Source organism: Podarcis melisellensis (genome assembly GCF_964234715.1).
Source record: "Podarcis melisellensis genome assembly, chromosome: 1".
NCBI classification, from domain to species: Eukaryota; Metazoa; Chordata; class Lepidosauria; order Squamata; family Lacertidae; genus Podarcis; species Podarcis melisellensis.
In genome coordinates, this window is record NC_138528.1 from 63274866 (window position 1) to 63300637 (window position 25772).

The 25772-nt window shown below is 40.3% G+C and overlaps 1 protein-coding gene across 8 annotated transcripts in view; it reads right to left on the minus strand.

Annotated features, from left to right (window-relative positions):
* Window positions 1-593: 593 nt before the first annotated feature.
* DCDC1 (doublecortin domain containing 1) overlaps window positions 594-25772 on the minus strand; it is a 251538-nt gene continuing 226359 nt past the window's right edge. For 3 of the 8 annotated variants that reach the window (XM_081882794.1, XM_081882788.1, XM_081882793.1), the window contains exons 33-40: window positions 24526-24681; window positions 23649-23750; window positions 22662-22798; window positions 21112-21291; window positions 19759-19909; window positions 17235-17344; window positions 13108-13170; window positions 10074-12229 (exon numbers count right to left, since the gene is read on the minus strand). In XM_081882794.1, coding sequence (XP_081738920.1) covers window positions 13108-13170; window positions 17235-17344; window positions 19759-19909; window positions 21112-21291; window positions 22662-22798; window positions 23649-23750; window positions 24526-24681 — 899 coding nt within the window. In that variant the 3' untranslated portion in view covers window positions 10074-12229. Of the gene's footprint in view, window positions 992-10073; window positions 12230-13107; window positions 13171-17234; window positions 17345-19758; window positions 19910-21111; window positions 21292-22661; window positions 22799-23648; window positions 23751-24525; window positions 24682-25772 lie in introns of those variants that run through there. The other 5 variants (XM_081882792.1, XM_081882791.1, XM_081882789.1 and 2 more) reach the window with 5 other exon arrangements.

Genomic DNA, 25772 nt, shown 5'->3' on the forward strand with positions numbered 1-25772 from the left:
GGCACCGCCTAATCTTTTGCCGTAGTTTATGTAGGCAGAACACATCTCCATCTCTATAAATTGCATGCTGAAGTACAAAGATACGGCTCACGTGTAAGGTCACCCACAACATTTTTCTTGAGAGACCAAAGTACATCAATAATATTTCTCTTAAATCTTCTTCTTTAACAACTACAGTTCCTGTAATTCTAAAAGCCACACCACGGTTACGGAAATTTAAGGCCGCCACAAACACAATTTAAAGCCACTGAGCTCCAGGTTTAAAAGCTGAAGCCTCATTACCTTGAATGAGGTAGGAATAGGGAACACGTATTAAAATGACGGACAGAATGTGAACAGAATACAGCATCTACTGAAACTATCTAATCTATGTAAAGTTATTATCCAAGCAAAAAAGAACTCCATAAGGGGAACACTGTACTTTAGGCTACCACTTTGTCCAAACACAAAACACAATTCAGTTCAACATTTTAAGTCCCATTAATTCTGATGGGACAGTTTTAGGGACATACTAAATTCCACGGGTAAAGCCAATGGGATTTAAAACTGCTGCGCTTTGATGGATCATTTCCATATATACCTATCACTTTCCTACTATATGAGAATTTAGCAGTGCTCTGAATTGTTTTGCATCCTTTCCCTAGAACCGAAGTGCTGGCTTTATCCACCAAAGTCAGTCTGTGTTTTCCTGATCAGATGAAGACTGAATCCTTTTTCTTGTTGTTTCTGCTTCCTGCAAAAATTCAGATCATTTCTTTCCTGACAAATCTTCCTTGGATGCTGCTAGACTGTCACTATTTTCAGGTGTGATGCAATCACATACTGACAAGTTCAGGCTACACATTTATAGCTGATTGGGAGGTCTTGCACCACAAGCCCAAATATTTCTCCCAAATATCAGACTTTTTGCAAGAAGGAAAGTGAAGGGAAAATGCGCTGCAAAGTGTGGGATGTAACATCTTGCTTTGAGGCAACATCACCTAAATCCTCCCTGCAAGCAAGTCAGAAAGAGTGCTCATTAAATAGCCAATGTTGTCTATTCTCCCTTCAAAAACATCAGGATCAATGCTCAATAAACTGCTGTCATGCTTTCCATAATGTACTAGGTGGGCTGGAAAATTCCCAGCACTGATGTATGAAACAATAGTGCAAATGAAGAGCAGAGCTGCTCCGTTGCACAGTCCCCTGCTTACTGTCACCCCTTCTGCAGAAATAACTCCCTTTGATTTAATAATGTTGGCATTTATATGCATAATAGATTATCTGTCTCCAAGCCAACTCAATCATGTTTAGCAAGGTATTGAAAGACTGCAGCATATGCTCACAGTTCGATGTATTCCCCTTATCTCCCACCATCACTTTATTACAGGCCACAGGTGAAGCTTTCCCTATAATTCTATTTCCATACCAGAAAAGCTTAACCTGTTGAAATTCTGCTTGCCATATAGCCATTTTGCAAAGTTGTCACATTTTGCATTTGCCATTTGGGAGGAGGGTGATTCTTTAACATCCACCTGTACTGACAGTGCTGTAGAATTTGTAGAAAATAACTCCAAATAACATGAAGATAAGAAGGCAAGCAGCTTTTGCTAAACAGGCCGACAACATCGAAACAGCACAAAAGCCCCAAACAAATGATGATGATAGTAATAAATATATGAGAAAATAAATTGGAAATTTGGTGAAGATTGTTTGTTGTACTGTATCCGCCATAGTGTGACATTTCTTGTTTGTATGATGCTTGAATTTTATTTTCTTTTTCAAAGAAATCAAAAATCAAAAAAGAAATACTTGTTACTGTATTGTTTTAAAAGAACAGGAATCTGCCTTATGCAGAGTTGGATCACAGGTCCATCTAGCTCCGTACACAGACTTACAGCAAGTTTTCAAGGTGTCTAAAACGCTTCAATCCAACAATGAAATAAAACACTGTGAGTGCTACTGGTTACTAAACCATAGCCTGCAAAATTCCACAGATGGAGTGATGGCTGGGCGCAAGGGAAGGAAGGAAGTCACACATGAACCACAAGAAGTTCAGTCAATGGATGAGACACATTGCAGTGTCTGTAGTAGCCGAAACAACAGGATACTAAAGTTGCCACTGGGGCAAAGAAGCAAGAGTCTTCAGGTGAAAGGGGCTCTGGTTTTGAGGGAGCTCCTGCAGACGGGAGGATGATACCCCTGCCAGCCTTAATGATGAGCCTCCAATGTTTCCATATGTAGCTACAGCACTTGGTCTAGAATCATAGAATCATAGAGTTGGAAGAGACCACAAGGGCCATCGAGTCCAACCCCCTGCCAAGCAGGAAACACCATCAGAGCACTCCTGCCATATGGTTGTCAAGCCTCTGCTTAAAGACCTCCAAAGAAGGAGACTCCACCACACTCCTTGGCAGCAAATTCCACTGTCGAACAGCTCTTACTGTCAGGAAGTTCTTCCTAATGTTTAGGTGGAATCTTCTTTCTTGTAGTTTGGAACCATTGCTCCGTGTCCACTTCTCTGGAGCAGCAGAAAACAACCTTTCTCCCTCTTCTATGTGACATCCTTTTATATATTTGAACATGGCTATCATATCACCCCTTAACCTCCTCTTCTCCAGGCTAAACATGCCCAGCTCCCTTAGCCGTTCCTCATAAGGCATCGTTTCCAAGCCTTTGACCATTTTGGTTGCCCTCCTCTGGACACGTTCCAGTTTGTCAGTGTCCTTCTTGAACTGTGGTGCCCAGAACTGGACACAGTACTCCAGGTGAGGTCTGACCAGAGCAGAATACAGTGGCACGATTACTTCCCTTGATCTAGATGCTATACTCCTATTGATGCAGCCAAGAATTGCATTGGCTTTTTTAGCTGCCACATCACACTGTTGGCTCATGTCAAGTTTGTGGTCAACCAAGACTCCTAGATCCTTTTCACATGTACTGCTGTCAAGCCAGGTGTCACCCATCTTGTATTTGTGCCTCTCAATTTTTTTGCCCAAGTGCAATACTTTACATTTCTCCCTGTTAAAATTCATCTTGTTTTGGCCCAGTTCTTTAATCTGTCAAGGTTGTTTTGAAGTGTGATCCTGTCCTCTGGGGTGTTAGCCACCCCTCCCAGTTTGGTGTCATCTGCAAATTTGATCAGGGTGCCCTTGAGTCCATCATCCAAGTCGTTGATAAAGATGTTGAATAAGACCGGGCCCAAGACAGAACCCTGTGGCACCCCACTAGTCACTCTTCTCCAGGATGAAGAGGAACCATTGATGACCACCCTTTGGGTTTGGTCAGTCAGCCAGTTACAAAACCACTGAGTGGTAGCATAGTCAAGACCTCATTTTACCAGCTTGTTTACAAGAATATCATGGGGCACCTTGTCAAATGCCTTGCTGAAATCAAGGTAGGCTACATCCACTGTGTTCCCTTCATCTACCAGGCTTGTAATTCTGTCAAAAAACGAGATCAGGTTAGTCTGACATGACTTATTTTTCAGAAATCCATGCTGACTATTGGTGATCACAGCATTCCTTTCTAGGTGCTCACAGACTGTTTGCTTAATGATCTGCTCCAGAATCTTCCCTGGTATTGATGTCAGACTGACTGGGCGGTAATTATTTGGGTCCTCTCTTTTCCCCTTTTTGAAAATAGGGACAACATTTGCCCTCCTCCAGTCTGCCCTGTCCCCTGTTTGCATTTCACCATCTTCTCCTCTGAGTGACCCCACTGTTTCTTTGTTCTTCCTTTTGCTACGAACATACCCATAAAAGCCTTTTTTGTTGTTTTTAACCTCTCTAGCAAGCCTGAGTTCATTCTGTGCTTTAGCTTTTCTGACTTTGTGTCTACACGTGCTGGCTATTTGTTTGAATTCCTCTTTGGTGGTTTCCCCCCTTTTCCATTTTTTGTACACATCCTTTTTTAATCTTAACTCAGTTAAAAGTTCTTTAGATAGCCACCCTGGCTTCTTTAGGCACCTTCCATGTTTCCGTCTCATTGGTATTGCCTGTGAAGTTGTGCTTTTACTATCTCCCTCTTAACAAACTCCCAGCCATCATGAACTCCCTTTCCTTTTAGTATTACTGTCCATGGGATCTCACCCAGCACAGTTTTATGAAGTCGGCTTTCTTAAAGTCAAGAAATTGAGTCCTAGTATGCTTGGCTGCTCCTTTCCGCTGTATAGTAAACTTCAGAAGAGCATGATCACTTGCGCCTAATGATCCTTCCACTTCTACCCCACTAACCAGGTCATCAACACTGGTTAGGACCAGATCTAAAATGACTGTTCCTCTTGTTGCTTCTCCCACTTTCTGGACAATGAAGTTGTCTGCAAGGCCAGTGAGGAATCTGTTTGACCTTATGCTCTTGGCTGAGTTTGACATCCAACAAATATCCGGATAATTGAAGTCCCCCATTACTACTGTCTCCCTTCCTTTTGCATGCTTGGCCATCTGTTCCAGGAAGGCATCATCTATGCCCTCCGTTTGGCTTGGGGATCTATAGTAAACTCCCACAATGAGGTCACTGTTATTCTTCTCTCCCTTAATTTTGACCAAATCCTCTCACTTTGGCTTTGAGGTTCTAAATCTTGGATCTCTTCACAGGTATACACATCCCTGACATATAACGCCACTCCTCCTCCTTTCTTGTCTGGTCTGTTTCTCTGAAATAGATTGTATCCCTCCATTATTACATTCCAATCGTGGGACTTATCCCACCAGGTTTCAGTGATGCCTATTATGTCATATTTAGTTTGCTGTACCAAGAGCTCAAGCTCATCTTGTTTATTTCCCATGCTTTGCGCATTAGTGTACAGACATTGAAGTCCATTAATCATTCCCCCGTGTCTCTTATTTAAGGATTTTTTCCTCCCACCACTGATGATATCTGCTTCTGGACTGGAGATCTGGCTGATGGCGGTATCCTGTTATCCACGCTTTGTAGCAAATGTGTTCTCTCAAGAGTCAGCCTGCATGGCCTGCTCAGAGATTGGTAAACATACAGTCACCCTAGAAACCATGAACTGTAAACACCTCAGCTGTTAGTGGCAATGGAAGAGTTCCAAGCCAGGAATGTTGAAAAGGCTGCTCGTTCCTTGCCAGAACAAAACAAAAAGGCGGCATTGTTAATCCATCTCTGAGCTGGATTATCTTTTCCAAATCAGCCGCTAGCCCTTTGAGTGTCAAACGGAACATTTAGGGGTGTGGGGAAAACAGCTGGTTTTTACTGGGCAAGAGCATAGGAGGCCACTAAGTAAAACCTTATTTGGCTGTTATTTAGAATGTCCCCGTGCCAGTGGATGAAATTCATTTCCTTCTTCATACAAATCTAGCCTCACCCAGGTAGAGCAGCTGTGTTACATTTGACAAGAACAGAATCTTCAGAGAGAAAGAGGAGGGGAATTGTTGGATGGAGGCAGTGTTTATCCCCACCTCCATTCAATATTAAATCTCTCGGCAGGAGTGTGGGACAGATATAAGTGGGTCATACAGCATCGTGGAGAAAATAAATGTCATTTCAAATGTGGTGACTCTGTGCAAGAGCTGCACCTTGGTTTCAAATCAAAGGCGTCTTGCTGAAGCTCAGCAACACATAAACACATTTCAGTTTATCTCCACATTGACTTAAAAATAATTAAAATCCCAAATGGAAAGGGGGTAGACTTTTTAGTTCCTCAAGAGTTTGCAAATTGCTATGAAGGGAAAGGCGGGGGAAAGCTTTCTGAAGTAAAGGTAGTGACCTATTTCACTTACGTGAAGCAACTGGAATTAAATTTATTTCAGCTTTAAAACACAGCAGCCATTTGAACAATTTAACACAGGCTCCCCCCCCCCCCCGCTATTAACAGAGGCCATTAATAAGTAACATTTACAGGTTTGTGTCAGCTTTCACCGTCTTTGCAATGTGCACCCCAGTGTAGATTTGAACTGTAGCAACCTCTCGAAGAATATATGGGCCATGCCCTTTGTCTGGCATATATCAGTAGAATACACTGAAATCATTACTTACGTGGATTTATGATAGTATGATCAGGAGCATTTATTTTCATAAATAACTTCCTTTTTATATCATTGCTACATTCCTGCATGTAAAAGAAATATAAAAGAATGCAGACACCTTTCCCATGGGCCCTTTCCCCCCCCACTTCCCTGTGGGCCTGTCACAGACTGGAGGTAGAGGAAAGGTGGCAGGAACCAGCTGGGGAACCCTCACAGGAAGAAGGCTCAGAAGCTGGGGATTGGTAGTGGGACAATGATGAGTGATCGCAGGGAGAAGAGGGAGCGAACTGGGAGGAGATAACAGGGTTCAGTGAGTGGGGAAAGCCTGTAGCAGAGAGAAGTCCAGAATGACAGGCAGAAGCTGAAGCAGGAGAGGAGGGAGGCCAAGACGCAGAGATGAGTCCAGCTGGTGAAGAGTCATGGGTGTATCCCCCTCCTGCTGCAACAAACTCCCCTCCCCACTGGTCTCCCAGAACCAGGAGAGGCATGAAGAGTGCAGAGAAGTTAGCTTCGCACAGACACAGTCTCAGATTGCTTAGGAAAAATCCTACTGAGGAGGAGACTTAGGCAGCTGTGGGGAGGCGGGGACCTTCAGTCTCAGCAAGTGCTTCATGGAAGCAAGACCTGCCTGTGCAGATCATGGTTTTGCTAATGAAGAGTTAACTCCAACTTGCTTGGTGTGATTTACTCCTGGCTTACTCCTGTAAGAGCCCTTCCTTTCTTCCCTTTCTCTTTGGCTACTTCATGCTCTGTTCCCCTTCTTGTCTATGCCCAGGCCTTTTGTGAACTTTATTCTAGCCAAATCCCTCTTATCAGCCACACTAATTGTAAATGTTCTGTTGCTAAAAACTCAGCCCAAAGTGTCAAAATATTTGGGACTACAGTATTTCACAATATCGTAATAGCTTAATCAATGCCTCCCTCCCTCTCCGTGTGTGTTTGTGTGTGTGTGTGTGTGTGTGAGTGAGTGAGAGAGAGAGAGAGAGAGAGAACAACTGGTAACTTTATCCTCTCTGTAAGAGTTCATGATAAACAAATGTATTTGAAAGAAACTAGTGTGCCTACTGCTGGATTGCAGGCACTATATTTCAACTGACTTTGAAGGTAGATAGATAAAGAACTAGAGAGACCTATTGAATTTATGGCTGAGTTTAAACCATTCATTGTAATGTTTCCTAAAAAGTTTCACTCATTTTGTCCAAGATTTGAACTGTGTGGCCCTGCAATCACATCTCTTTATCCCATAATTATCTAGTCAATACTTACATCCTTTTTTATCTTGTATTGTCAACATAAATTGAAGTTCCTGCAGTGGCTTAAACACTAACATAACAAACTAAAACAGCAGCAATCAAAAAATAAAGACTACTCTAAGTTAAAAATGCTTTAGAAGTTCTTTAAAATCCTGAAATGTTATTGCATGGTACCTAAATGATAGTACTAAGGGCACCTGAGGGCTGAGCTGGCTCAGGATGTCTTTGCTGGTGCAGAAATCAGCATCCATTGGCATAGCCAGAGGGGGCAGCTGCCCCCCTAAATCAATAAAAATCAATAAAAATACATAGCTAACTGAGGCTCTGCCTCCTAAGAAAAGGCCTGCCCCCCTCCCAACAAAAATCCTGGCTGTGCCCATGTCTGCATGCCCCACAACATCTCTCCAAGCTGCCATGTGGCAGGGCTGTGGTGGTGGTCCCACCGCTCCATAAATCCACACCAAGCTCATGGGGGGCAATTCAGGATTGCACCCTTATTCTCTTTAAAATCTGATGATAATAGAACAACGTATTATGCTACGGAAGGAAGTTGACAACTGATGGTATATAAGAACTGCCACATATGGTTTGATATTGTCTTCAGTTTATTGAAAGTGGGAGTCCTGGGATTTGGAAAGGTGTACCATATTTTTTCTTTCTGAATCCCCCCCATCTGCAAACTTCTAACAAGGTTTCAAATTTGGATTTATTTATTTTTAAAAGATAAATGCTGGAAAAGAGAAAGGGCTTATAAATGGCAATCTTATATCCACACATACTGCAGTAAGACTTAGAGCAAATCATTATTTTCCTGGAAAGGATTTTTTTCCACCCCATTCTGGATTCCTTCATTTCATTTAGTAGCTTTGAAAAAAATGGGTATGTGCTTACGTGGTGAAAGATACCTTTATAATATTATTAGTATTTACCTTTTACCTAGGCATTGGGATTTAGGTGAGATAAGGCACCACCTAGTGGTGAGAGTTGCATTTGAAACAACTTAATATTTTAAGTTGTATTCTGCATTTCCAGATGCGAAGTTGCAAGACAGAAAAGCCTACGGTTACAAAAAATATGCGAGAGGCCAGCAACTTCAGCAACGTTCAGCTGTTAGGTTTAGACGCTCACAAATCTTATCTAACATTTTTATTAAGGGTTTGCACACACAACCACAAGATTCATTTTGGATCCCACTTTGAAGCTGGTGACTGCAGAGCACAATCCTGAAGCCAGGGAACAAAGTGGCGAAGCAGCACTTGGCAGGATTGAACCCCACTCATCAGATGACATCATCCAATGATGTCAGTTGATGGCAGGTGTGGTTTGTGAAACATGATCTTGCAGGTTAAGCTGGGCTCTTTGGAGGAGTCCCTACCCCTGGCATAGACAACGCTGAGATCGATGGAGTAGATCTGACTCAATATAAGGCAGCTTCCTATCTTCCTATGAACCTGGGTTTTCTACATGTAAACATATGGTCTGTCACTGAACTGTAGCACCTCCATCTTTTGATCCTGCTCTGCAAAGTAGAAATGCTCTACTTTAGAAATTTATTTCTAGAAATAACCAGTTGCAGAATGCCAGGAATGAAAACAAATTTCTTCCCACTTGAGTGACTGGGCTAATACATCCCCTGCACTTTCATCATAATCTAAACTAATGAGATCAAATGCCATTTTAATGAAAACATGGCATCTCTAGTTTATTGATTTATTTCTACTTAAATCACACTTGATAGCACAAACAGGAGAACTTGCCTCTCTAGCCAAAGCACTTTTGTATTCAGGACAATAACTACAGTGGTACTTTGGGTTACAGACGCTTCAGGTTACAGACTCCACTAACCCAGAAATAGTACCTCGGGTTAAGAACTTTGCTTCAAGATGAGAACAGAAATTGTGTGGCTCAGTGGCGTAGCTTGTGGGGTGCAGGAGGGGCCGGCCGCACCGGGCGCAACATCTGGGGGGGCTGTGCTCGCACTCGCAGCTCTCTGCCCCTACCTGGCTCACTCACTCTCTCTCAGTTAGGGGGCGCAAATTACTTGCTTTGCCCCGGGTGCTGACAACCCACGCTACGCCACTGGTGCGGCGGCAGCGGGAGGCCCCATTAGCTAAAGTGGTACCTCAGGTTAAGAACAGTTTCAGGTTAAGAATGGACCTCCAGAATGAATTAAGTTCTTAACCTGAGGTACCACTGTATTAATATCTCTCTTCATCCCCCTCCCTCAACCAGAAAGCCTTCAGAACCTTCCAGCCAAGCAGAGGCATTGTATTATTGTTGCAGCAGGCTTCAAAAAGAGAATGTGGTCAGATGGAATCCTTCTCAAATTCATGAAAATATGAGATGATTGATATAAAAAGCATTCTTTGTCACCATATAACTCTATCCATATAGTTTTGCTACGAGCCCTCATTTAAGAATGTAAGAGCTGACTCAGAGCAGGTCAAATTCTCTGTCCATCAAGCTGAGCTTTTGGCTCCCATCTCCTGATGTCTGATCCCTTTTAACTTAGATTCCAAAGAATGGAACATGGGACCTTCTGTATTCAAAGTATGTGTTCTAACAAACACATATTTTTGTAAGATTGTATTGGGCTGCTTTTTTTCTATTCCAGGAACAGAAATTCAGTTGCACAGCTGCCTAAAATGAATTCCTCCATTAATTTCAAAGGCAGAGCCAAATCCTTTGCTTGCACAGATTGCTGCTGTCTATTGCATTTAATGGGGTCCTTTTTGTTCCCTATAATCATATGGATCATTGAATGCATGTAGTTTCGGTCAAAACTTTTTATTATGAAGGACACTGAATCCAGAGATAGCTCTAAAAATAACTTTAATGTTTTATAGGTTTTTTATGACAAACTGTAATTGGAATATTATAAATTGTTTCAAAAGATTCAGACAGAAATATAGATCTCCAAAATACATAACAATAGTTTGTAATTTAAATGATAACTTATAATTACATAAGTACTTAAGAGGCACTAAAAGTTATTTTACATAGCCATAACCTTCAAATTGCTGATTTATTTTGAGAGGTGACACTAATACATGTAGCTTGGAAACCACTGAGAACACAACATCAAATTCTGGTGATTTCATGTGGAATAAGATATACGTCTCCTTTTTGCTCAGCATTTCCAGTACATTCAAAACTGCTGCACATACTAACTGATTTCCCAAAACCAGTATATTGTGCAGAGGTCAGAGGAAAGTCAACTCAATGAAATATTGTCGTTGTACATTTTACATAAGCCAGTGTGGGCATGTTGTTGAAACGACCACAAAAATCTATTCAACTTATATCTTCGATTAATTAAAATCTGCAGATAAGGTTTCAGTTTTCTGGTAATATTCACCGATAGCCAAAGAATTTCTTCTTTTATGGGAAAAAGGAGAAGGGAAAAAAGGAAATCCGTTAGTTAATTACGGGAGGGGGAAGATAAACACTAATTTGTCAGAACAGGTGCATTAAGTTTGATAATGTTTAAAAAATTTATAGAAGCAGTTTCTTCAAGGTCCTATGTGAGTTATGAAGCCTAATTTTCTTTTCATAGCTCTGTGATAAAATTTTATCCACGTTATAAAAAGGGTCTTTACTAAAAATGACCGGAAATCTGAACTACCTGGCCATGCAATAAAAACACATTCCACTGTTGCAAAGTGTCAGGCAAGCCAGGTTTAGCTGGAAATTGATCGATAAGTCTTCCTTTTACACTTGAGTGCATTCACTTTTTCTTCATTGGATAATAGTTTTTTTAATGGGTTTTACATTAATATTGGTCTTTACTGTTAGCAAGAAAAGGCAGACATTAAAAAGAGACAGGAACAGCAAAGAAAAAGTTTAGTGATCTTTAATGATATGGTGCAAAATACCAGGAAGTGTTATGATGTTCCCTTAAAAAAAAACAGGTGTCATATTAAATGCTGTTGGCTGTTCCAGCAGAGCAAAAGGGATGTAAAACACAGTTGAGATAGACTGCTTGGGAGAGATTCCGCCTTTATTCTGGGAAAATCCATAGATGTAAGAGAGTCTATGGTCAACAACATTAAAAGAAAATATAGCTATTTCTTGTGGGGTTCCTACATCCGTATTTCTCAAAGCAATTTGCTAACCAGCAAAAAGCTTAATTCTGGAACTCACTGTCCACCTTTAATATTTCAGGTTCCTCCTTTTTGACATTGAACATTGTCCGTAGCTACAAGAAATAAAACTTTACAAAAGGATAAAAGTGGATAGCTCTTTTTACACGCAAACTGTAAAATTGGAGCGACACTTAATTGTGGTCAGGTAACGTTCCAAGTATATGGCCTGGAACAGCTTGCAAGCTGAACTTCCCCAACCCGCAACTCCCCAGCACACATTCCACTGAATGGTTATATGAGGTGCTTACAGTTCCTTTGAGGCAGTGCTGTAAAAGCAGGAGTGAAGCTAGGACTTTATGGATGAGAATGTTATTGGTTTCACTGCTTAACTAAGGGAGATATTACCAGTTAGCGAAAGCTCAGTGCATTTACAGACGTACGTAAAATTGTGAGTCAGAAATAGGTGGAGATTGTTCAACTACTATGGTATATTTTTTGGACTGATGGTCAGAGAACTCGGTGCGAATACATAGATTACCACCCACTTTACTACACTCAAGTAGGGTTGGTTCCTGAATTCTTGATAAAAATAGAATGCATGGGCAGAAGATGAGGATAGTGGAGGGAGAAAGTAGTTCTGTGGTGGGTCCATCTGGGTGCAGAACTGAACAGAGGGCACCTGTGTAGGGGGCAACCATGCTATCCTGACCAGACTGGGAGTGTAGGCTTCTAGGCTCTGGAATTTATCATCATGGGACAGATCCCAGAGTCGACTGTAAAATGTGATCCTGAATAAAGACTAAGAGGAAAGGAGCTATTGTTTATCTACTGCAGTCCCTGGCATTCATTAAACAGAATTGTCTGCATAAGCTGTGGTCTGCCTGGCATGGATTAGTCTCTGGCTGTCACTCTCCAAAGGTCACTGAGGGGACAGAAAAATACATGATGCATCTGAAACCATTAACATTTGTTAACTAATCTGGATACCAACCTAATACATTTTAGCAACACTAAAATGCATTAGCAGCAAAGGTCCGCAGAGCTAAACCAAGGACTCAGCTACATTAGTCAAAAAACAATGCTTTGAATGCGTTATAAACTATAAAGATGGCACCAGAGAGCAAACAACTTATCTATGCGATTTTTACATGGAAAATTTTTCCTTTTAATTTAATTTCTGAATTATTTATAGTGTCCCCCCCCATATTTTTTTGCCCATATTTTTTAAAAAATGGTGGTGGGTGGTATTCCTAGTAGCATTGCTGCAATGCAAGTTCCATGCATTCTGTGAAAGACTGAACCCTTGTGTAATAACACACACACACCACTGGTCACAAACTAGCAGAATTAAGTGTATTATGGACCATGGTTTTAAACATGCTTGACTCTATGCCAGATTGTGCCAAGATATGTTAAATGTTTGTTACGACCCCACCCCAATGCAGCTCTCCTGGAAAATGTGTGGGGTTAGGAATGGTCACTTCTCTAAAGGAAGATACATTCTTAACTGGGGAGCAGCAACATCACTTCCTACCAATGCAATTCAAACTGGCTGCATTGGAAGTGACTACAGAAATGGCAAAATAAGGAATGATTTTAAAACTGGTGCTGTTTAGGAAATACAGAGGTCCAAACCTATGGGATAATACAAGTGATATCAATTGAATAGCAAGTTAAAACATTCTGAGAACATTTACTTGTGATTTAGCGACATTTATTAAAAGGGATGGAATGCCTCATGAGTCTGAGTTGGCACTGGCTAAAATAACTAGATTTTTTTTAACGTCAATGACTACTTACCTAGTCGTTGGAATGCTGATCAGTTCTGCATGTAAGAGCCAGAAGACTGCCATTTGTGTTGACCTGTATATATTTTTAAAAGTCACTATTAATATTGCTGCATTTTTTTAAAAAAAGAAATTCACAGGAATCATGATGTTGCCAAGACTTCAGTCATACTGTCTAAAACTATTCTGCTACATATTCTGCAGTAATTTTTTATTTAAAATATTTCCTCCCAGGGTCATTTTTGCACACTGAGCTTTTTCAAGGGAACATAAGACATTAAATTCTCCAGTGTGCTTAGCCTTACTTGCACTTCTTCTGCCCTGCATGTTTTGAATGCTTGAATGCATTCACAGCATGACTTAATACAAAGCTTCCACATACAGAGAGACAAAGTACAGCAACTTCTGATCCACCAAGCTAACCAGCTTCATATGACGGATCTCCAGTAACTCAAGTGTCTTCCTGGTTTTGCAGTCTTCTGGGACAGGGGCAACCTTTTTAAAGTTGAGGCTTTTTTAAAAATTGAGAGCCATGTTCCATTGAGGAAAAGTAGTTTGGGACGCATACTACCAGTGCTTGAAGCCAAAATCAAAAGTGGACAATCCCAGAGCTAACCCCAAGCACCTTCCTATTTTTTTCATTTTGTCTTTGATTCTCTCTCACTCTCACACACATCCATTTATTCCCCCAGAATAAACCCAGCCAGATGGGCAGGGTATTAATATATTATTATTATTATTATTATTATTATTATTATTATTATTATTATTCCCCCATCAACAGCCTATCCAAAGATTACCCAAAATAAATAGCCTCCTCTTCAGTGCAGCTACAGGGCCTGCAATCACCCTCACTCTGCCATTAAAATAATCAAGAACATTTCTTCATTCCACTTGCTGATGCTCTTTATTAATCTCTTACTATCTGCAGCTTGCTGTACCTTGTAATATAGACTCAGAGACGTGAAAAAGGGAGGAGTGGCATAGTCTCTGGTGTTGCAGAGAATGGAAAGAAAGCAGCGGCAGCAGGAGGAGAGAGGTGGTGGGTCCCCTCTCACATTCTCTGATACTCCAGCATGCTGAATGCAATGGAACTGGCAATGGATGAGGTCTACTTTCTACCATGCAGGGGTGTAGGGACTAGTACAGAGACACAGGAATGTGAAGGAGGCCAGCAGATCTGATACCAACTTGGCACATGTGACCTCAGCATGGTGAAGGTGATGGAAGAACAAGGCTCTCCAGACCAGGAATATGGGGCTCAATTGGCTATAGTTGCATGCACCTGTTTCCTTTTTGTCTGTTTAATCAGTAAATGTGTATATACCTTTTACACATGATGTAAATAATGTGATTATCCCTTGAGAACAGCATTTTTCTTTCACAAATAGCCAGTGTGTGATGTGAAAGCTTGGAGAGCTTTAACCTTTTGCCCTCCAGTCCCAATCAAGATTGGGCCCTCCACAATGGCTATTGGGCCCTCCACAACAGCTATTGGACCCTCCACAACGGCTATTTGCATGGGGTGGGGAACTCTCATGCAAATAGGAGCCGTGGGACCCCTGATTGAGAGTGAGACCACATGAGGAACCCAGGGTTGCAGCCTCCCTAACTTCATGCCACGGTTCCGTTTTGGATAGGGCCCCTGCACTGCACTCAGAGGCAAACCATATTATTAACGTCATCAGTTGTTTGGCCCACAATTGACAAAGTTGTTAACCAAGGCAAAGTTCTTTTTCAATGATGCTGAAGGAACAAAATAGATCCACAATTTTTAGTTGGAATTTTAAAACCAGAAGTGAGGTGAGACTCTACTAGTTCAACACAATCAATTTCTAACAAGACAATGATAGCAGTGATGTAGACAAAGGAGAAGAAAGGAAGGAAAGAAGGAAAACAGTCACAGAGTCAATTGTTTTTGTTTTGTTTTTAAAGCAACGTGCAAGAAAACTCTCTATTAAGTCAACATTTTAATTACGGATTTTAAAAAAAACTGTTTAAGGAAAAACCTTCCTATGAGATGTGCAGACTGGCAAATTCTCCAGAGGACACTCTGTACATAGTATGGTCATTGGTCTGTCACTCCTGATTTTCATTTGCATCACCTTAATGTTTCCATAGCAGCAGAAATTACATTTCTCAGAGAAAGCTGCCAGGATCAGAGATGTTTGGTGGCACTTCAGCTTAATGATAAAAAGGAGTCCTGCTGATATTAAAGGGGTGTGTGGAATGAAATAATTGATTCAAATCAATAAGGTACAATGACCGGAAATTACTAACTTTATTAAAAATTGGGGAGGCTAGAAGACATTTGACATAATCAGGTATTTAGATAATTGAGTGGTATTCAATTCTTATCAAGCTGCCCTATGCTCCATAGAATCTATTTTAGATAATATTTTTAAAAGATGCATTGGTAAGAGCAAGTACTAAATTTACTTGACAGGACTGACCTATTTAGTGACTAGGTTACATTTCAAGACGCAGGAGTGATTTTAGTCCCTGTGTGAATGGGAAAATACACTGTGTGAATAATTTAATTTAGGGGATCAACACAACAACAGAGCCATGAAAATGTTTTGAACTCCAAAATACTCTCTGAATTAGACAGATCTGTTAGGGATGGGTAATGGCACAAATCTGATACAGTGGTGATATAAATACCTCAATAGACATCTCACATGTGTTAAGATCATGTTTCACCTGAAAGTTTCCAAGGTTAGCAAGCTGTAAATATCAACAGATATCAGAGCAGTCAAAAGATTGGCCACATGTATGGTTTCACCAACTCACCACTTTTTAAAAAAGAAATATGGCTGTGTGAATCAGTCATCATTCTTGTGTGTTACCATAGCACACATTTTTCCATGAACAGGATATTGCAAATAATCCATGCAAAATTCTAATAGCTGAATTGTCCCTTAGTCCCATGTTTAATTTATGAAAATAATATATTATTCAGCTTATAGAAAAATAAAGTTAGACATATTTTCCAATGAAGAGGGACTGGCTTGCTCAAGTTATTTTGCAGCTAGTCATCATTTTTATTTATTATTTTATTTCATCAGTTTATATATGGCTTACTATACGTAAAGTATCCTAGTTTACAGGATGAAGTTTCTACACAATGAACACAGTTATGAGAGTAGATTGTAGACCTTTTCAGTAAGTGCTGTTTGTGAGGAATGATATAAAGAAAGCTCTCCCCCCCCCCTTCCAATTATCCACATGGAACTAACTGTGAACTTCTTATGGGTAAAATTCTTTTTGCTAAAGGCAACAAATATTAACCAACAATGTCAGGGACAAAGAATTTTGTTCAAAGATTCTCTATTTGTATAATCACTTGTCTTTAAAAATTTACCTAGTAAGTCAGTGAAATAAACTCCCCCTCTAGTGGCTTTGACAGTCCTGCAACAATTAACTTCAGACATTTGTTCTCCCTTGATTCTTTTTCTTTGAGTGAAGATACAGTTTCTGTCCAATTATTTTAAAATATTTAAAACTGCTCCAGAAATGGAGTTCCTAGCTATGATTTACTCCCAATGAGATCTCCTTTGCAACAGAAGTGACATAAGGGAAATCCTTAATCAGTTTCAGCAAAAAAGCCTTCTGCACCATCTGTTAATAACTGTGTTGCATTTATGGCTGTGGCGAGACCACACTTGGAAGAATTCTGGTTGCCTCCGCCTCAAAAAGGGGACTGTGGCGCTGGAAAAGGTAGGGGGAAAGGGCAAGCAAAATGATCAAGCAACTCCCCTATGTGTAAAAGTCAAAACATTAGGAGCTTTTTTGCTTAGAGAAAAGACGAGTGAGGCATGACATGATAGAGGTGTGGAGAAAGTGGACAGAGAGATTTTTTTTCCATTTCTGGTGAAACTAGAACAAAGAGAAATCCAATTAAGCTGAAAGTGGGAAGATTCAGGACAGACTGAAGGAATGACTTTTTCAAACAGCGCATACTTAACCATGGAATTCACTCTAACAGGAGGCAATGATGGCCACTGACTCAGTTGGCTTTAAAAAAAGAATAAAATAAATTCATGGAGGATAAGGCTATCAATGACTACTAGTAATACAACATAATTTACAGTCAATTATATAGTATGTGGTACTATTATTTAAATTTTATGATACAACCTTCCCGGTAACTTTTTCTGATGGTAAGACAATAATGTTGGTAGATTCTGGACCATGCTGTTTCCGAATTCTGGCATAAAGAGCTCTAACTTCCAATTCATGTTTCATGGCTGAAACAACAGTTTTAAAATTCAGTTTTGAAAATTATTTGTCTACCAATCTCTTACAACATGCAAATGTATAATTTAAGTTGTTACTGTCATACGTTTCAAGTCTTATATTCGTTTATGGACAATTTATAAGAATAGTTGGACATGGAAATAGGGTTGGGTGATTCTAGTGTGGAATTAATTAATGGATGTAGATTAATGGACTGGGACTGTTAGGAATGACATGAAGTCTAGGACATGATGTAGATACAAATGGAATCTCCTGGAAATGTCAATGTTCACCTTATCTGCATGGATTCTCCCCTCCCCTAATTTTGCCAGTTAGCCACTGAGCTACATTTGATATATGCTAGTGATATACAAAGCCCTACAAAGCTTGGGATCGGGATACTAAAAAAGTCTTTCCCCTCATATACCCAACTGATCAGTGCACTCTTTGAAAGAGGGCGTCCTGCAGATGCCATTTTCCACATGATGTTGGAATCAGATCTTTACTGTGTAGTGGCACCTATACTTCGCTACATATCAGTAAGACACTTATTATCTTTTCAATGCCTCTTGAAGACTTTCCTCTTCCAGCAAGTTTTCTAAATGAAGGTTTTAATCCTGGACATGATCTGTATTGGATTGAAATTATTTTCACATATGTAATCATTTTAACTGTTTTAACTATGTTTATATATGTAACATATATATATATATATATATATATATATATATATATATATATATATATATGCTTTCGTAGATTTTCACGGGTACAGGAATGCAGGTTTTGGTGTCCTCGGGTGTCTTCCCGTGTAAAAGTTGGGGTGTCTAGGCGACGTTTCGACGAGGTCTCACTCGTCATCTTCAGGCTGGTGCTTTCGGCTTCTTGTTACTGGAACAGAGCAGGATCTCAGTGTTTGAGTTCCTATAAATACTGTTGAGGGGGTGTGGTGTATAGCCTCCAATGTTCTGGGCAGAGAGGAAGTTCCCAGGCTAGTGTGCCTTTTCTTCTTTTGTTCCTTAATTACTTGAGGGATATCTTGAGTGATTTCTTGAGTGATATCCTGAGTACCACTTAGGTGGGTCATTAGGTGTGGATTAGTTGCTAAAGTCTTTGTGTCTTGACCTCTTGAACTTTGTGAAGAGTTTTTCTGAGAAGATGGCTGTACTGCACTTAGTTGTGCTCTGGCTTGGCTTCGTGTATAGGGGCGAGCTGTGGTTTTGTGGCCTGTGTCAGCCAGATCTGTGTAGGGATTGCATGCTGCACCCCCCTGCAATCCCTACACAGATCTGGCTGACACAGGCCACAAAACCACAGCTCGCCCCTATACACGAAGCCAAGCCAGAGCACAACTAAGTGCAGTACAGCCATCTTCTCAGAAAAACTCTTCACAAAGTTCAAGAGGTCAAGACACAAAGACTTTAGCAACTAATCCACACCTAATGACCCACCTAAGTGGTACTCAGGATATCACTCAAGAAATCACTCAAGATATCCCTCAAGTAATTAAGGAACAAAAGAAGAAAAGGCACACTAGCCTGGGAACTTCCTCTCTGCCCAGAACATTGGAGGCTATACACCACACCCCCTCAACAGTATTTATAGGAACTCAAACACTGAGATCCTGCTCTGTTCCAGTAACAAGAAGCCGAAAGCACCAGCCTGAAGATGACGAGTGAGACCTCGTCGAAACGTCGCCTAGACACCCCAACTTTTACACGGGAAGACACCCGAGGACACCAAAACCTGCATATATATATATATATATATATATATATATATATATATATATATATATATATATATAAGTTTTGTGAAATAACTTTTAGATGCTTCATAGGAAGCGATTCATAAATGAAATAATTATGTGCATGACTGCATTAAAATATTGTGTATTAAAATTATGGTGCAGATATATCACATGGGGCCTTACTCTTTTATGAACAATCCTCTCTGCCACTGCTTTTTGCTATGGTGAGGACTTGTGGTGGGGCACCAAAATTATCTTATATTGTGCTGAGTATATATAGGGGTGGCATGGGATTAGGATTTTCCATTTTTTCCAAGAACCACATACCCCATCACTAAAAAAAATAATAGTGACTGTTATCAGACCTGAATCATTGGTCGTGTTTCTTCTGTGTTAAGTGAAGGGGAAATAGACAGTGGCAAGTGTTCTAGAGTCATCAATGGAATACAAAAGGGCTTCAACTCAAAATAACCCTTAAGTCAAACATATTCATTATATATCTATATCATCTATATCTATATCTATCTGGTCAGGTGCATATCAAACATGGCCAGGGAGAGTTTTGCTAATCACATCTGGCCATGGCTGCCATCCAGACTTCTTGATCAGCCCACCCACCTCTTAGAAACATAAGACATATCTCTTATCTACAAAAAAATACTTTGGAAAATGTACCTTTTCTGCTCATAAAGGGATGGCCTGTGCAAACACAAACAATCATGTCTCTTTCTATTTCATCCCATGCTTGCAGCTGCTCACCATCAGGTGTGTACAATGTCTTTGCAGGTTGTGGCATTTTTAGCTGAGTTGTACAACTGTCAAGTAGCTGAAACATTAAAAACTGCATTAGTATTCAATGATCCATGTTGGTTTGCAAGTTCAGCTTGCAGGTTAGAAAATACTGGCTTCCAATTCATTAGTGAGAACAGAGGTGCATACCAAGTAAGGCTAATTTCGAGGCAAGTGTTATGCATATACAATGTGTTGGACATGGTCTTGAATTCCTATTATTGTTGTTGTTGTTGTTGTTGTTGTTGTTGTTGTTGTTGTTGTTGTTGTTATTATTATTCCTAATATTATTATTTTTTTATTGTTACAATTGACAAAGCATGAAATTTAATGCCATGCTAAGATGATCATTCCATCAGCACAAAGATTCATGCTTGCCAGAACAATCTCTCCTCTCTTCCCTCTGTTTCTGTTCTGGGGATACTCCCAACCCTCCTGAGAAGATTTGGGGAGGGCATGGGGGCTGGCATGGGAAGGAGAGCAGGTCCTGTTGTTCTAGCAGGAATTGTTATGTGGCCTTCCACTAGCACAACAATAGAATAGGAGCCAAGCATTCTTTTGCCTGAGAGTCAAGAATTGGATTGAGACCTCACAATTTGCATGGGGTGTGTTATGTACTGAATTGAATAGGATCCAAACTGCAACAGTCTGACTGGTCCTAGAACAATAGGATCCAAAAGGCAGCAGTCTGATTGGTCCTAGAACAATAGGATTCAGAAGGCAGCAGTCTGATTGGTCCTAGAACAATGCAGCAATATGATTGGTTGGCAGGAACCACCCAATCATGCTCCAGATAGAAGTGAATCCACAACCTGATTGGCTTACAGTAGAATTCCAGAATTAGCCAATCATGTGCAGCCCATTGTGTAAATAATGTATATAAAGCAGATACTTTGGGGGACTTTCATTCATTCCTCCTCACCACTATGAGCTGAATAAAGAGCATGAAATCACTTTGCGACTCTGAGTATATTTCAGGGTGGAATAAAACAAAATGGGAGATGTATTAGAAAGTACTGAATATGTCTAAGCTGCTGCGTATTTTGGGGGGAAATAGCCAATGTGCAGATTTCATGGCTCAACATATTTGTATCTTATTTGGTTGAAGATTTTTGGCTCTAATAAATTTGTGACCTTAAACTCCATCCACGTCTCACATTTTCATTCCTGGGTGTGTGGGCACTAAATACAATGGTCTTTAGAAGCACTATTTTGAATGAGAGATTTCTTCTGCTTTACCTCTGCAATTGTTTGCCCCCAGGCATAAGCTCCTTGCTCAGGTGTAAATCCATTCACATAAGCCCACACTCTTTTAGTTGTTGGCTGCTTGTAGAGCTCTCTGTGACTTTTCACCAGTAGTTTAGGAGAAAATGAAGAAGTTCTTTTGAATTGTAATGCTTGAAGCTCTGAAAGGTGCATCTAATATGAAACACAAGTCATGAAGTCATGAAGTTCATGTGTGATAGTATATTTAAAATAGTACTATTACTGAAGATTTTGCTGCCTACTGATGCCAATCATTTGTTGTAACATTTGCACTGGCTGTTAATACTGCTGTTTTCATATATTCATCCACCATATTAAACCATAGTTATTAACTATGATTTAACACAAACCATAGTTTGTGTTCTTTCTCCTGGATGTGCTCTGGATGTGCTCTGCTGGAGCAACAACCAATAAGCCTTGGCTTGTCATATCATCCAAGACTGGCCTTGTGGTTTCTTTCTCCCAAACAGTGAGTGGTAAGGCAAGAAGAAGCCTTGGCTACTGCTTGTGATTTGCTTGGTGAGAATCAAATCACATGCCTAGGTTTGGATGACACAATAAGCAAAGCTTGTGGTCCATTGCTGTTGATATGGTGCAACCAGGATTGAAAGGAGTGAAGTGGGGACTTTTGACTGGGGACTCATTAATGTTAAACCGAGTAAACCATTAACTATGGTTTAGCATGATATGTGAACCAGGCCTTGTTGTTATTGTATTTCAATGGGTTTTATTAGGTACTGCTCCAGTAGGAAGGTAAACGGCGTTTCCGTGCGCTGCTCTGGTTTGCCAGAAGCGGCTTAGTCATGCTGGCCACATGACCCGGAAGCTGTATGCGGACAAACGGCGGCTCCCTCGGCTAGTAAAGCAGATGAGCACCACATCCACAGAGTCATCTGCGACTGGACCTAACAGTTAGTGGTCCTTTTACCTTAAGATGTTTTCATAGAAGCTGGTATTTAAATATTTTAATAAATTAATGATTAAATAAGCTATTCCTTATATGTTTTAAGTACATACTATGCCTTATTAAGTACATTCAACTTACATTTATAGTTTTGTACTTTAGAATACTTCAAAGAAATGTTTTACATTGCTCTGTTCAACATAGTGATTACGTGTTGAAGTCAGAAGCCACTCTACTGTCTGAAGAATGGCATATCCCTTTGGGAATGAATGTTGAACTCGCTCCAGTAACTTGCTGGTAAAACTGCAGTCTCATAGCAGTGGCAGGTAAAGTTTGCTTCTCTCAGGAATCATTTGGATATTTGTGGGACGTTAAAAATGGTAGCCAAAATATTCGGAAAAGAACCCAATTTCTCTGCCCAGAGCAATTCTGCTCTTATTTCTTCATCTCTTCCCATGTAAAAGTATGAACATTTCTACTCTCACCTTGCTCCTAATCACAGGAGCTGTAGTTTGAATGAACAGTTGGTTCAAGCAGTCACTACATAATTTTTATGTTGATAGAATGTGACAGCCTTAGCTGTCAGTCAAACTACTCAGCAGAAACTTCATTTCCATACCTCTGTATGTTGTATAGTTTCCATGAGCCTCATCTCTTCTTGAGTTTCCTCAGTCCAGCCTGCTTCTACAACCACAGGCTGGAGGGGGCTCTTAGTGGGCACCAAACTGGCTGCTTTGGATTTCGCTATGCGTCGCCCTAAAACAAGGATGGCCCAAGGAGTTATTCTTTAAATAAATAAATCAGAGTGTTTTATTTGAATGGCTCTAAGTCTTCTGGTGGCTATTTGATGCTCCAGCAAGTTTTTTTCTGACAGGAGTGATGAGATGCAGCAGGGAAGGGGTGGTGGCAGGAAACCTCTAGAGGATGTAATTCTTGGTGTACATAGAGTATCTTCATAGTCTATTGTTGTATATCTCACCGACCCACACACTTTCATTCTAAATTGCCATTTAAGATCTATGGATTACAGGTTTTCTAAACAGATTCTAGGGTAGAGAACTACAGTTACTGAGTGAAGCTTAATTAAACACAATGATATAATTATCACATAGTGATAACTACATATATTTTAGCTTCCCTCTAAAAACAGATTGGAGGGGGGGGGGGTCAAAGCAACAACATCAGATGATCATTCAGGCCTTAAATTATTGTCCCCATAAATAAGTGCACAGGGTGGCTAAGATTAGCTAGAGCAAATTGTAGAGGCAAATTGTGTTTATTCCATGACCATCAAAAGCCCTGATTTGGGAACTGCAGGCCAAGCCCAGACTGCACAGTACACATGATGGAAAGACTAGTATGGGCATAGGCAATCCTACACTATGTTATCCTTTCAGGGAATGTTAGTTTAATGCCGCAAACTGAAAAGAACAATAATACATACTGTGCATATATAGCCCAGAGTGAACCACCTGAGAAAGAAGCACTTTGTGGATGAACCCCATGTGGGATAATATAAAGCTAAATGTGCTTATTTATTATGTTGTGGGAAGAGAACATGATAACAGTGAATTCTGCCATTGACCCTGAATTCTGAGATACTGACCTTGTAGTTGTCTCATTTTGTGCTTCATTGCATCTAGGTCTGCCAGAATTTTATCTTTCTCTGACCATTTTTGTCGTCCTTCCCTCTCTGCATTTTGCAAAGCTGTAATAAAGCAAGATACACATTATTTTGACTACAGTTTGTTTCATAGTGATTTTGTACCTGCAGGTCTGTAAAGATTAACAGTTAGCATAATTGGATCTGTTTCAGCAAATAGTTTTTTTAAAGAACCAGATACTGTTAGCAAGTTAAATAGATCCAATTATAAACATGTAATTAAAAGGTAAGCTTCTTCATAAGGAACTCTCTCTGAAAATACTGTAAAGCTTAAGAAAGTCTCTGTAGAATATGTATGGAATGAAAAAGCAGACTACTACATTTAAAAATTAAGCACCACTTTAATAGTGCAATCCTATCCATACTTATATGGAATTGGGTCTGCTGAACAAAGGGGGGCTTACTTCTGTGAAAACATTCATACAATTGGTATGACAGTAATAAAAGTTTGTTTTGTAAATTTAATAAAATGATTTGCAGCAGTAAAAATTTTGTCCATGATAATAGCCTGTTTATTATTTCTCATTTTACAGAGTTATGATTTTTTTGGATCCCAACTGTGAAACTAGTTCTGTGTGCCCAAGAGGGCTTCTTGAACAGAATGTACACAGCCTGCACTGCAAACTACTTTGAACCAGATTCAAAGACAGTTTTTAGTAAGGGGTGGTAGCGCATTCAATGGAAAGGAACCAGAAATCAAGCATAGTCAAGAAAAGTAGCTCTCTGGATCCTAGCCAATGTATTGATGTATCAGCATAACAATTTCCCCAGTTTAGGTGCTGCTGTAACAATAAAAAAATCATTTTCTTCCATGACTTACTATCCAAAGGCAAGAAAGGTTCTCCAGTGGAAACCCAGACCTCAACTGGATTTCTAAGAATGATGGTGAGCAAAAAATCATCAACCAAGGTCAAACTATCTGGAGTCATCACTGATGGTATAGACTTGGAGTTCATTTTCTCCTCCGACTCCTTATCTTTGGAGAGAGAGAAAGAGAGTTATAGGACTGCAGTTTTGGTGTCATTTTGTCATCTTTTAAAAAATTCAAATCACACCATATCTTGCTTTTATTTCCCTTTTCATATATTGGGTATTTAAGGTTTGTGTTCATAGGTGAACACTAGGTGTCCTAACATCAGTAAGCTCTTGCCACCGAAGTGGAGATCCTCAATCATAGTGTTGATGATATACAATAAGAACAAAGTAAGCTGCCCTAGACAGTCAGACCATTGGTCCATTTAGCTCATTATGGTCTTTGCACTGATTGACTGGTAGTGGTTTCCAGAGTTTCAGACAGGAGTTTTTTCCTAGCTATTCCTGGAGATAACACTGAATTAAAGTTATGGCAAGACTACTAAAATTGAATAAGAAAGATGCCCACTTGTATTAATTACAATACAAGCCTACTTGTATTGGGCACCCACTCTTAGATAATTATAAATTTTAGATCTTTGAATATACAGTAGACCCACAACTTACACTTGATTTACTCATGCAATTGCAGCTTTGTGTGGGTGGTGGGAAACTAAATAAATGGAGAACAGTTAGAAGGGACCACCTGAGATCTCACAAGATCTTGTAAAAACCAGGCAAGTCAACTCTAGGGAGCTGAGGTATCTTCAGTCCCCTCAACAGTTGCTGGGAAAGGGCCAGACGCCCGCAGTTTTGAGGTGGGCAGGTACATGTGTGTGATGTCACGCACATTGTGCATCACAGCTCTAGTAGCTGGCTCCTCCAGAGCGCTCGGTCTCCTCTAGGCAATGTTGTGCATTTGACATCACACACATGCAACCTGTGGGTGGTGTCACACGCATGCTGTGTGCCAGGCCCCCTCAATCTTGGGGGCAACCTGGTGCCTCTGGTAAAGTCCCTACGAGAGCTTGCACAACCTTCCCAAAGCCCGGCAAGTTAGAGATGGCCATACCTTACACAGTTTTCCCCTTTGTGTGTGGAACCCCCAGAATGTAACCCTGATGTAAGGTTTGGGCCACCTGTACACAGCTATCTTCAATATAAATATGCAGTGACATCTAACATTGTGTGAGTGTACTTCTGTTCATGCAGCGG